The 13,709-nt window shown below is 46.1% G+C and overlaps 3 protein-coding genes across 3 annotated transcripts in view; 1 reads left to right on the forward strand and 2 right to left on the reverse strand.

The window, feature by feature from the left end:
- LOC118326572 (nocturnin-like) overlaps nt 1-2,683 on the reverse strand; it is a 13,617-nt gene extending 10,934 nt beyond the window's left edge. The window contains exon 1 of the mRNA XM_035659594.1: nt 2,664-2,683. The gene's annotated coding sequence lies outside the window, so the exon portion shown is untranslated. The remainder of the gene's footprint in view (nt 1-2,663) is intronic.
- Nucleotides 7-2,651, reverse strand: ccdc175 (coiled-coil domain containing 175). The gene has a single exon (XM_035659590.1). It carries the CDS (start codon nt 2,239-2,241, stop codon nt 7-9), a length of 2,235 nt encoding a protein of 744 aa, XP_035515483.1. The 5' UTR covers nt 2,242-2,651.
- Nucleotides 2,684-4,097: 1,414 nt separating the features above from the next.
- Nucleotides 4,098-13,502, forward strand: LOC118326576. The gene is made up of 8 exons (XM_035659597.1): nt 4,098-6,349; nt 6,434-6,531; nt 7,004-7,335; nt 7,514-7,578; nt 7,755-7,912; nt 8,337-8,834; nt 9,935-11,430; nt 12,314-13,502. The coding sequence occupies exons 1-8, from the start codon at nt 5,268-5,270 to the stop codon at nt 12,959-12,961; spliced, it is 4,377 nt and encodes a 1,458-aa protein (XP_035515490.1). The 5' UTR covers nt 4,098-5,267; the 3' UTR covers nt 12,962-13,502.
- The last annotated feature ends 207 nt before the right edge of the window (nt 13,503-13,709 follow it).

Consider the following 13,709-nt stretch of genomic DNA (forward strand, 5'->3'; position numbering starts at 1 on the left):
GCAGGATTAGAGGCACTCATCAACTAAACTCTGCTGTTGCACGGTTGTTTGATCTCCCAGTCTCTTGCTGAAGTCCAACATGTGTCGGTGCAGGAGGGTGCCGACACTCCCCAGCTGCTGTCTCCTGGTTTTCAGATGGCTCAACATGCCACTCATGGCCTCCAACAGGACACCGTCGCTGCTCTGACGGTCCTGGGTGAGCAAGAAATCCTCTCTCCATGCTTCCTGTAGCTTCTCAGACAAGTCCTTCATGTCCTGCTTGAGCTGGTGAGTGTCCTGCCGGTACCGCTCTTTGTTCGCCCTGGCTCTGCTGGCAGCCTCCGCCATGTGTCTGATACGGAGCTGCAGCCTGCTGTTCTCCACGCTGACCTCCTCCAGTTTCACGCCATTGTCGTAGATGCTCAACTCCACGGCTTTCAGCTCTGAGGCCTGTGCGCCGAGCCTGCCCATGTAACTCCCTCGCACCTCCTCCAGCTCAGCCTTCATCTCCTCTTTGGGCTGAAGCAGAGAGGCGCTTTTCTCCTTCAGCTGCTGGATCGACAGTTCCAGATCGCACCTCTTCCTCCTCAGCTCGTAGGTCAGCATCTTCAGCCTCTGGTGCCTGGACTCCTCTTCGCTCCACTTCGCTTCCACCTCCTTCAGCATCTCCTCCTTCTCCTCCACCTCCCTCTGCTTCTCCTCGTTGCCCCTGGCGATGCTCTCGGCCTCTGCGGCGCACCGCTCGATGTCCTGCCTCCGTTGGCTCTGCGTTTGCCCGTACTCTACCTCACACTGCCTCACGTGGCCCATCAGCGAGTCAGTGTCTGTGCTCTCGGGGTGCTGCTGCTGGAGTGCGGCCTCCTCCTGCTGAAGCTCCTCGTATCTCCTCCTGGTGCTGGCAATGTCGGAGGTCATTTTCGCCACGTGCTCCTCCTGCTTCCTCTTCGTCTCCTCCAAGAGCCTCCTCAGCCGCTTCTTCTCCTCCTCAAAATGGCGGATGTTCTTCTTCTCCGTATCCACGTTCCCGCACATCTCTTCCTGACTCCTCTCGAACACGCGCTGGTTGATTGTGTCGGCCTCCAGGGTGTCTCTGATCTGCTTGTCCATCTCTTTGATCTCCTTGCTGTGTTTGACTATGGAGGCAATGCGCTCCTCCAGCTGCAGCTTGGAGCGCTCCAGCTGCTGCGAGACGTGGGAGTGCTCTACGCTGACTTCGTCCTCTTCATTTAGCTGGTGCTTCAATATCTCATAGATTTGAGCCAGGCAGTCTTGACAGTGCAACCTTGATCTTCGGCCATCCTCTAATTTACCGTCCACTGTGATAATGTCCTGTTTCAGACGCTGGATGGCAGCGCTGAAGGCTTCCACCAAGTCACACAGCTCTTTCTTCAGCGTTTCTCTCTGCTGCCTCAATTCTTGATGCTTTTGGGTCTCCCCCTCCAGCTGTTTCTCGCACTGGCACCGAGACGCTGTCAGTCTTCGGAAATTGCTCTCAACCTTGGCCAAGTCAATCGTGAGCTTGGCCAGATGGTCATGGGCTTCTCGTTTCTTGTCGTCGACCCTGTCCAACTCTCCTCTGCTCCTCCTGATCTCTTGTTTCTGCTGCTTGATTTTTCCCTCGACCTGGTCCACCTCTCTGTCCAGGCTGCCCTGTTTCACAGCCAGTGCCTCTCTCTCCAACACCAGGTTTTGCTGCAGGGTTGCTTTGTCCTGCTCGACCGCAGCGACGCAGGACCTCAGCTCCTCTATTTGCTCCAGTGTCCAATCCAGCTGCATCTGCAAGCCGTACTTAAAGGTGATTTGATCATTCAGAGAAGCAACGACCTCCACATGCTCAGCCCTCACACGCTCTCGCTCTGGGTACAGGGCCTCGTTTTGCCTCAGGAGGGCTTCCCGCCTCTTCACAGTGTCTTCTTGCAGCTGACAAACTGTGCGGAGGTCTTTGTGCAGCTGCTCTATCTCCTCGGCATTAGATGCCCGGGCTGCTGCTACGTCAGCCATGATGTCGTGGCTCATTCTTTCTCTTATGCTGTTAATTTGGTGTCTCAGCATGCTGTTTTCTATGGTTTCCACTTCTAAATGTTCATGAGTGGCACGCCGGTCCGCTTCCAGTTCAGTGATGGCAGCAGTTATCTCTGTCAGATGGAGGCTGGCTTCAGGTGAGAAGGGTACTCCGTCCTCTTTCAGCTGCTTGTCCAGCTCCTTTATGTGCTCCAGAGCTACCATGACTGCCGGGAAGTCAGGGACCAGGCAAGACGCCATTTTTATCCGTGTGTGTGTTGTATTGTAACGTTAAGTGTCCGTGTGTGTGTTGGGGCTCGACGGTGTGTCTGCAGTTTGAAGTTCAGTTAGTAACTTGTGACTGGGGTTGCCGTGGCAACAGCTGTCCCACCACGAAGAAGAACGCGTGCTACGGCAAGAGAGCGAGGCCACTATGTTGTTAGCAGTGGCTAAACCAGGAGCTAATCGACAGTACGTGAAACCAAGTCACTAAGGTCGTCACTAACCGCAAGAAACTGAGCTAAAGCTAGGTTTAGACAAACAGACAAGTCGGGTGTCCCTCGCATTTGAAGCATGACTATTCCATGTAACTATTCCGTGGGGTCCTACGAGAGAGCCTCTGTCCTGAAACATATATATAAACGATAAGGAAGGTGCTCACCCACGGCGGGTTTAGTGCTTACCTGTAATATGTAGTGAACTGTTAGCAACAGCCGAGCAGACGTTTAGGAACAACCTGAGCTTCCCAAGATGTGTACATGAGCTGAAAACACAAGTCCCACTCACCTGCTGCAGCTAACGCCAATGGGGGATGGCAGTAGGGGGTTAGACGAGCCCCGGGGTTGCCAGATTTGAAGATTTCACGTAATTCGGTGAAAAAGGGTAGATGTGGCGCTCTGCTGTCACATCAAGAGTTGTTGTTATTTTTTACACAAGAGCTTATGGGACAGTTGGGAGAAAGGTGGCCCAGTATTCTGAATTTTGTACAATTTGTACTAATTTATTATTATTTATTATTAATTAATTCTTTGTACTTAACGTACGTAATTGTATTGTTACTTTCTACTCTCAATGTGGGAAACGTCTATTACAATTCTCTACCATTTTTCTTACAAATGTTGCTCATTCCCTCCTTAGCTGCCCTTTTAAAGCACATTTACCTCTGGCTGACGGGACAGATCATTCTAACTGGACAGTAATACAGGTACAGGGCCTGTAATAAAGTTAAAATCAGTACCTCAAGATTAGGTAAGACTGCAGGAGCCACCTTGAGGTCCTCATTGTTACAGTTCATATGTAGTTGTATATATTACCACACAGTCTTTGGGGTGCCTGAGGTTCTGGGGCCTGCTTTAGCTGGTTGGGATTCCAGCCTTGGACTTACATTTGTTTAAAGCAAACATAAACTATTAATAGTGCATTTCAACTGGTATTTTTATTTATTATTTTTAGTTAATATTATTTTAAGAGCTTATTTTCACACACATAGCAACTCATCATTGCTAATACTGCATAAGTGGGCCTATTAAATACATGCAGTAGGATACAAGGTTTGACATAGCTCAAACAATATTCAGAATGAAGTGGGCAAGCACATAAAATCCAATTCATGTGGATTCCTGCACATGTTGGTGTGGATAGAAATGAGCTGGCAGATACAGTAAACATACAAAAGGAGCAGTGTGGTGGGAACGGCGGAGCACCAACAAGAGACAGACACATGACAGGCAGGCCTGTTAGAGAAATGTTGCAGAGGAGTTCAGGGGATGAAGCATGCACGACTATTTTCAGGTGTTTAGAAAGCACAGGACATAACAGGAGAATTTAATGTTAGTTTAATGTCATAGTACCCATTCTCATCCACACTCCAATCCAGAAGCTGGCAGTAATGCACCTAAAAGCTGTTTGCAAACCGCCATTAAACAACACAAGAAGAAGACATTTTCCACTGCTCTAAACAGCGGCGCTGCATCCGGCGGACAGCCTGCAGAAAAGCAGGAAAAGGGCCACAGAAAGATGGATCTTATCAGTAAACCAAGAAGCAAGTCTATCGTGTGGTTGTACTTCGGCTTGAAGGCAGACGAAAAGGGACAACCTTTGAACTCTGGCGAGGCCGTCTGTCGTTTGTGCCGAAAAATAGTGCTTGCAAAAGGTGGAAATACCACGAATTTAAGAAGTCATCTGAGACGTCGACATCGTGCAGATTTTTTCGAGAGCAGTTCTTCCACGACCTCTGGAGCTTTGTTTGAGGCTCAAGGTGATTTACCACCAAATTCAGCACTTTCACTGCGAGAATTGTGAATCTAAAGTGTGCATCAATGTTGAGTCCTATTGCACTACTGCATTCATCCACCCCCTTAAAACTGACAGAATGGAATTGCAGCCGGGCACTATTGGCTTTTATGAACTTGCATTGCACTGGGGAGCAGATAAAGGTGAAACAATAGTCCCTAACCCGGATGCTGTTTGCATACTCCTTGCTAATGTATAGCACTGAGCACATGATATGGTATATATTGTTTTTAATCTTTAATGTTGCCACGCAGAGTTATGTGAGTCTATATAGTGTGTCACATCGATGAACGCAACGTTTCACTCCGACCATGCATTACGTCGCTTAATTAACACAGCCAGCAAGTTCCTAAGGGTGTGTTTCTTTAAACGCGGTTATCTAATGCCAAGTTCTTTCACTAATAATGGACTGTACATGTCACAGGCAGGGGCACTGATAAACTGTACACTATACAACACACAGTATTCATGTAACAGTCTTATTACTAACAAAACTTTTTTTAAAGGTATTATTAAAAACTTAGCGAAAGATGCGTGTACGCATGCGCAGAGCAGATACGACCCCAGGACCACAGCTGTTTTACGGCAGTCTCATACCCTTGTTGTTGCCATGGTGTCAACAGTCGTGCACACAGTCCACTGTAAAGAGCTAGTGGAGCCGTTTGGGGACATTTGGTCATTAAAATATCGTTTGTAATGGGTTATGCTGCGCTTGTCCCGCTGGTGTGATATGTCGCAAATAACGACAGTTATGCGGTTGGTGCAGTGATTGGTCAGTTTGAGCCGCCATCTTTACCGTTTTAAAATCCCTCTTCTTATCGACTGACCCCGTCTCCTCAATACAGGCTGATAATGACTGTGGTATAATCGCCGTATAGCACCGTAACCTGACTACTGGAGCGGTATCACTCCGCTTTGTTTACATCCTAACACCTGTGCTCGCTTCATTTGACATTCATTACAAGGCACAGCTGGTGGAGCTAGCAGCTAACAGTATGAATGCACACCTGAGGGATTCCCGTGAACATTTGTTTGAACCTGATATGAAAACTAAAGAAGAAATAATTCTGAAAGAAGAGGAAGAGTCACAAGAAGAGGAAGAGTGTGAGGTGAATACCACTGACATTTGTAGACATGCAATGGTATCAGACTTGGAACTAGACGAACTTGAAGACAGCAGGACTGAAATAAGTAAGGTTACAAAGAAGCAGACGACATGGGCTGTGAATTGCTTCATTGGCTGGCTGGAGTCCCAGGGGCTCCAGGTGGACCTGACTACAGTGGAGAAGACTGAGCTGAACGGGCTGCTGAGACACTTTTATGGATCAGTGCGTAACAGCAAAGGAGAGCTGTATGGGATCGCTAGTTACATTGCACTGAGGGCTGGGCTCAACCGTTACTTCAAAGAGCCTCCCGTCAGCCGCCCTGTGTGCTTAATGAGGGATGCTGAGTTCACCTCAGCCAACAAGGTTTTCCTGGGAGTGCTCAAGAGAATAAGGAAGTCGGGTCGAGACATAACATCACACCATCAGGCGCTGTCCCCCAAAGATATCTGCATCCTCAGACACTCGCGTGTGATGGACACCAGCACTCCAAGGGGACTTCTGAACAAAGTCTGGTTTGATATACAGGTACATTTTGGCCGTAGGGGGAAGCAAGCTAACAGGAATCTAAAGCCAGATTCATTTGTAGTCAGAAAAGACGAGAGGGGACTGAGATACTGCACTTTATCCTTTGGTGATGAGGCAAAAATTCATAACGAGAAGGACCGAAGCACTATGCTTGAGAAGCCAGGCAGTGAATTCTGTCCCATTACTTCTCTTCTAAAGTACCTCAGCAAGCTCCCAACCAACGCAACAGCCCTTTACTTGCAGCCTAAGAAGGAGCTGACGGATGAAATGTGGTACAGCCACGTACCCCTAGGAGTCAATTATCTGGGCTCAATGCTGGCTCGCATGTGTAAAGAAGCCCGCACGTCCGTCATCTATACTAATCACTGCATCCGAAGCACACCCTTTCACCACCTGTGTGTCACAGGACTGGAGGGGAGAGAACTTATTCCTGTCAGTGTGTGCAGGTAGGATGTGTTTACTCACCACTTACCGTCTTGATTTACATGTGTCCCATTACACCTGCTAAAATGTGTTATTTTTTACAAAAGGTCTGAAGGCTCCCTCCAAAGTCACCAGACGCCATCCCTCGGGAGCCGTAAGCAGCGGGGCGAGATAGTGCCAGAGAGCGATTCAGCTGGCCCAGCAGGTCTGCCACCAGACAAGTGGGCACCCCTAACAGAAGTTCACTCAAGCGCACACATTCTGCACCACTGCTGCAATGGATTCATTATCTTAGTGATTACAGTCTGGGTGAAATGCTCAGATAAATGTCAGAATGAACAAATGTGATACTTGAAACAAGATGCTAAAGAAACATATACATCTCTTTGGGAGGGGCACAATAAAATTAATCAAAACAAACTAAAAGTTTCTGTCTTTGCTATAAATAACTAATGTGTAAATGTTGTGTTTACTATAATGTAATGTGTAAGGTTGTATAGTAACAATCACATTCTAAGGCAGTAAAGGTCTTTATTTCCTGTGTTGCTTAATTCCATCATCTCGGTTTTGTTACTGAAAACAAAGAAACAGTAAACATGCCTCCTCTGGATTGTCAGTAACAATAACTCACCTTAAATCCACATTTGACTAATTATTTCTCTTTTTTTCCTCTCCAGGTTTGGATTTAAACCACGAAGAATTTTTTGAGGATGTTCCGTTTCTCCACACTGCAGCAAACCAGAACTATGTCCCAGACGCTGTGCTGCCGCCTGGAGAGCCATGGCTCCACGGCGGCCCCTCCCGGGCGGTGCTGTCCTTGCCTTCCTGCCTGTGCCTGTGCAGGGACATTGGGTCTGCGATGTCTGGTTCTGGATCTTCTGGCGAAGAGCAGATGGGAGAGATGAAGGTGTACGCCAAGTGTCACCTTCAGCAAGGAGTCATGTTTGGGCCATTTTTAGGAGAAGTGTGCCGAGGACAAATGCCGACCAACCTCAGATACTCCTGGGCTGTAAGTAGACAGGTTTGAGTGGCCTTAAAGAGGAAGTTTTAAGAAAGGGTGCTCTTTTTTGCTACAATCACAATTAAAATCCACAATGTAACTTGTGGCTTGTGTTGATAAGCAGCAGGAATTCCATGTAAGACTGGTCATACAAATAGTTAACATACACATTGCTCTTGATCTCCAGATCAGGGATGATGCTGCATTTGTCTACGTCGATGCTTCTGATGAGAACAAATCTAACTGGATGAGGTGGGCAGTTCTTACTGACTCAAGTAAAGTTTACCTCTCAAAGTAGTTCTCTCTTCTGCCTCACTTTTTTGGGGTTTTGGTCTTTTGGGCTTTTCTTTAATCACAGCATTTATTTGACAGAGATTGGCTCTTACTGGTCATAGTTACATACTATAGGTGTTTGCTCTATGTTTCAGGTACGTAACGTATACTAGCAGTGAGGAGGAACACAACCTGGTCGTCTTCCAGTTTTACCGTCGCATATACTACAGGGTTTCCCAGCCCATCACGGAGGGAGCAGAGCTCAGGGTCTGGATCGGCAAGGATTATGCCACCTTGCTGGGCCTGGGGATGGGTGAGTTTTACTGACTGAAGCATGGAATGACATGATGCAGATCTTCTTTTACTTCCAAGTGGATTTTCAGCTGGCAGTAGACTTTATTTTGGCCAACATCTTATATACAGGTGCATGATCCGGGGTTCATGGTCCAACACAAGCTCCATCTGTATCTAACTCAAGAAAAAAAATATGGGGACTACTGGATATCTTTGTAGAACTGTTTAATAATTACTAATTAATTAATGAATTAATTTGTGCTATGGGGCTTAAAATTGCATCATTACATATTTATAAGTTATAAAACCAACAGACTATGGAGCTGGATCTGTACGTGAATCAGTGACGTCATTAGTTCAGAATCTGCACCTGACACTGATTTTGGATCAGATCAGTCCCAACTCTAATCTTATGCATTTGTTTTTGGGTGGGGGGGATGCAGGTGACAATGTGAAATGTGAAGTTGGAGATAAGGAGACGGTTCTACGCCTCCTGCAGGACATCCAATTGGTCACCCTTCCAGAGCCCAGCAGCTCTTCCCTTTGGTCAGACCACAGCCAATCACAGAGCCCCATGCTTGTGATCAGTGACGTGACTACGATGTCAAATCCGGATGCAGCCAGTGATTCAGGCACGATTTCAGGCTTCCCCACCTCCTCCCTGATCTCCTTCCCGTCCCCCAGCTCTCATCCATCTGAAAAGTACGATTTCATGCCTGGAACTGAGAAGCTGCTGAGTAACCCAAACGCCACGCAGAACAGTCCGTGGTACTTTTTTGGGTTTGAGCCTGACCCAACCGGTCGGCCTCTGGACCGGAGCACTGTGGTGTGTAAGCTGTGTGGGGATAATGTGGGCTGTGGAGGAGGAGCAGTGGATCTCCAAAACCATCTGACCAACAGGCACCACATCAGACCACGTGACATTAACAAGGATCGAATAGGTAACTGTTACTGTCTGCTGCCTGCTCACATTGCATAATAGATAACAGTCTATCAAAGTTACAGTGTTCTGGTTTATTACAACTTCAACCTTGTTTTCATAGATCATTTTTTATCTGTTCTGATAACATTTTACTCACCTGTGTAATCGCTGCTGCTATCTGAGGAAATAATGGTCAAGATAATTATCCAAAGCACTTTGTTTGGAAGTAAAAAGTGAGCACAACCAAAGTGTTTGTAATAATAAACAAGACTAAGATTCTACAGCCGTGCTAGCTAGCTGTGAGGCTGTACTACGGCACAACAGTGCTATCATTGACACATGCTCACATTGTTGATGCTAACGTGCTGATGTTTAGCAGGTACAGTTTTTACAGTGTTCATCATCTTATTTTGTATTTGAGCATTATAACATTTACTTATTCATACTTAACAAAGTACACCATAGCTTGATGGGGATGTCATTGGTTTTGAAAAAACTGTCCATAAAGTAAAGTCAATCTTCACTTAATGGCAAAACCGTCAAATAGCTGTAGAGGCATTTCATTAAAAACCACAAATGTCAACCTCATGGTGGCACTAGAGGAAAAGTCAGGAGGTCACCAAAGTCATTAAGATTCATACTCTGGGCACCATGGATATCTGCACCAAATTGCATGGCAATCCATCCAATAGTTTCTGTCACTAAAAAACAAAAATGTCCACCTGCAGGTGGTGCTACAGGAAAAGGATCACCAAAGTCTTTAGGCTACACCGTCTACAAACAATGAATGTCCCTACAGAATTTAGTGTCAATCCATCTTGTAGATGCAGCAACATTTCACTGGATAAGTGAACATTTTGACCTGATGGTGGCTGTAAAGGAAAAGTCTGGTTCACCAAAGCCAGCAGGATTCTTCCTCTGGGGGAGCATGACCCTTTAAACATTTCTTAGTAAACCGTTTAATAGGTAAGCTAGTTAGACAGATGTAGAAACAAGAGTTTTGGTTTTAACCAACTTGAAGCTCAGTCAGAAAGTCAGAAAACTCTTTTTCAAATAAACAAATGTACAGGTTATGATATATAGTGAAAAAGGGTTTTTCTTTCTTCTTTTTCACAAAAGGTCAACAACGCTCACAGCCAATGATGGTTAACAGTGGTCTGGTTAGTACACTCCCCCTGGTACTGTCTGCTCATGTGACCGATGCCATCGCCAACTTTCTCATCATGGACCTCCAGCCCCCTGCTCTGGTAGAAGGGGAAGGCTTCAAACAGCTGATCCACACCCTCCTGCCCTCCTACAAGGAGCTGCCTTCACCTTGTCAGCTTGAGAACCTCCTGAAAGAAAACCATACCAAAGGCAAGACGAGCCTGGCTCAGCTGCTGAGAAGGAAAATGGGAAGCAGAGAAAATGAAGAGATATCTGACTACACTGCTCCCATCGAGTTTGAGTCAAGGAGACGTGGGCGACCTCCTAACCATTGGAGGGAAGTTCCTCACTTTGTCACTTTAAGTGTGGATGTTTGGTTCCACAACTGGCAGGGCAACACTGAGAGGTACCTCACCCTCTGGGCACATTACATAGACTGTGACTTTAATTTTCAGAACCTGGCCCTGGCAACCCAAAGACTGACAGAGAGTGGGGTGAAAGATCACAGCCTTCGAGCACTGGAGGCTCAGGTGAAAGTGATGGCCCAGGAGTGGGGAATCTCACAGCCTAATATGGTCTTGCTGGGAGGGGAGGGAAGGAACAAGATGAGGCCAGGGCCGATTAAGTGTGACAAAAGTGGAGAGGCTGCGGGAAGCGTTCCTCACCCGAACTCCACGACATTTCTTGAGAGGGACGACTCTGTGTCGCCTGAGGAACCACATGGCTCAGAGCACGGCCATTCTAGTGAAGGTCTTCCATCCGTGCCATGTTTCTTCAGCGCTGTTCAAGGCTGCATTGAGGAAGTGATGTCACATCCTGTCATCTCCAAGACCCTAAGCCAATTCCAGAGTATTCTGTCAACCCTGTTCTTGCCTCCTGCTCAAAACAAAAGCTTGTATCAGTACCACACCCACAGTCTGTTGAAGACCCTGACGAAACAAGAACAGGCAGAGCTGAAGTCATGGGCTCATAGCCGGCCAACTTGGAATAAGCTGTACCCTTTACTGAGCACCCTCATCAAACATAAAAGCTTTCTTTGTGATATGATGAGAGAGATTAAAGGTGAGGGTTTGTCTAAAGAAGACACTTCTTCAGAATCCAGTTCATCTGGCAGCTGCCACGCAAACTCCACGTCCACCACGTCTCCAACAAGCGCTACAACCTTGCGATCTGAATGGAAGGTTCTGGAGGAACTGTGTTCGGTCCTCAAACCTCTGGACGTGGCATGTCGAACTCTCGCCAAAGAGGCATTCCCCCGTCTGTCCCTCATCAAACCCATTCTCACCGGCCTGCTCTCTCGCCACCTCATGTCGCGGCCAGGAGATTCGTCTTCCACCCTGAAGGAAGTGAAGAGGATGATGAGGCGGAACTTGGCAAGCTGTTACGACAACCCTGTTGTCAACAGGGTTCTGTGTGTTGTATGTTCCCTCGACCCCCAGTTTCACGGGCTGGGGTTCATGGAGGAGAAGGTGAGTCATAAAGTTAAAATGCAGGGAGTTGTTCTTTAAACCCTGCCAGTTACTGTTGCTACGCCTGTCAAGCTTTCTGTTCTCGCACGACACATGCAGTTTACAATGATAGCCGTGGCATATTTGCTATTGAAATTCTTAGTCAGCAAGATTGCTTTTAAAAGCAGGCTTTTCATTACAAAGAGGCCCAAGTGAAGTTGAGTTGATTTTATTTATGTAGCCTAAAATCACAAATTGGTCACAAGGGGCTCTACAATCTGTACAGTATGAGACACGCTCAACCCCTAGAAGCTGTCAAGCAAAGTCCTTACTTAAGTCAAGTAGCTGTACAAGAACTTTGCCTTAATAAAATACAGCCTAAAATCCACAGTATTTAGATATAAGCACTGTAAGCTGGGATATGAATCTGAACAGGCATTTGCTGTCAACTTTCAGTATCTGACAGTTTTCAATACTCTATGGACACATTTTGGTCAGAACCAAAGCATTGAGGTTTGATATTCCACCCTATTAACAGCACTTTCTACTGTAAAGCATAGCCACACAAGTCTGATACTGAACATTTCATTAAAACTAGTGTTTTCTTGGGGTTTCCATTTGGTTTAGAACACATATTAATGATCAATATGTATTAAGAGATTTCTGTTTTCCTGCTTATGTCCATTTCTTCTATAGGCCAGGAACACTGAATTACATTCCCTTTTTAGGTTGCTTTCTTGATCTGTCAAAAATTCTTCTATGTAACATAACTAATCCCGTCACTACCCTCCACAATCATGGTTATAATAATGTGTGAAGTGAAGAATACTCTGGAAGACAAATTAATATATAATGCAATATAATTAATATTAATATTATTATTTTTGTTTTGTTTACTTTCAAGGAGCAGACAGCCACTTTTGACTGGTTGAAGAAAGAGGCTGTTAGGATTGTGAAGGAGGACAGGAGGAGAAGCCAAGGTAAGAAGTATCGCCAGAGCAAGAGAAGCCCCTCACCTGGTTCTCCTGAGTCAGAGAGTGACCTCCTGCGGAGGAGCAAGCGCCTCAAAGAATCCCGTCCAATCAACTTCAGAGAGTTTGTCAGCGAAGAGGAAGAGAGCGATACAGGTGACGCAGATGAGAGCGAGTTGGTGGATCCTGTCTCTCAGGGTGGGCTCTCTGGTATGGAGTTCCTCCTGGGAGACCTGTTCTGCTCCACCCCCAGGAGCAGGCAGAACTCTGTGGAGGAGTCTATAGACATGGAGATGTCCGTCTTCAGAGCTGACAAGGGGACTTCTCTGGGAGTGGAGCCCTTGCAGTGGTGGAGGACGAAGGCAGTGCAGTTTCCACTGTTGGCCACAGTGGCACGGGCCTACCTGGCTGCCCCGGCGGTGGCAGGTAATGCTGCACAGGACTTTGTGGAGGAAGGTGCGGGGGTCACGTACAGAAAGAGAGCCTACATTCCACCAGAAAGTTTGGATTCGATCTTGTTCCTGCACCACAACCACATGCCCACCACTGAGAGTGGGCGAACAGCAGTGGCACATAATTAGCCTTTTGAGAAAAAAAATGGGCAACAGCACAATATCCCCATGAGGACACAAACAGATGCTGAGTTTGGATGCAGTACACACAGAGGTGTTAAGTGAAGTGTAATTAATTTTTTGGGATCAAAGCTTGAGCCTGAAGAGAACAAAGACAAAGTGAAAGAAAATCGGTTTGTACTGTGTATAGTTTGGACTGTTATCCTTCTGATCTACGGTTAACTTTGCTGTGTGCATTAAGTACCTTTTAGCGCCTAGTGCCTTACCTCCTTTGGATACAATCACACAGTAGATTGGTAGGTATTCCTAATTTTTATTTTTGATCCTTAATGCTCATTTTTAACGAATGTATGCAACTGTGATTACAAGTTTGTGGATTGTCTACTACTACCTTTGCTTATGCACCACGTGTTTTATGTTATTAACAGTGTTGGGCAGTAACTCATTACTAGTAATAATATTACTTTTCCCAGTAACTGGTAGTGTAACTAATTACTAATACATTTCAGTAATAATATTAGTTACTCCTCCAAAAAATAATTAGTTACAATATTACTTTCGTTGTCACCCTCCCCTAATTTGAAATCCAACAATCCAATCACATCTTTAGATTAATTTTTGTTATTGTGGAGGAAACTAGTTTGGAAGCTGGAAATATTCCATTACTTTGATTGAACTAACAAAACTGGATTGTAATTGTTGTAAGTGAACTTTGGGGAAAAGGACACCATTACCAATTTTGTGGGGAGTAGCAGAA

This window comes from Morone saxatilis, unplaced genomic scaffold (assembly GCF_004916995.1).
Source record: "Morone saxatilis isolate NCDOM2014 unplaced genomic scaffold, NCSU_SB_2.0 Contig17, whole genome shotgun sequence".
NCBI classification, from domain to species: domain Eukaryota; kingdom Metazoa; phylum Chordata; class Actinopteri; family Moronidae; genus Morone; species Morone saxatilis.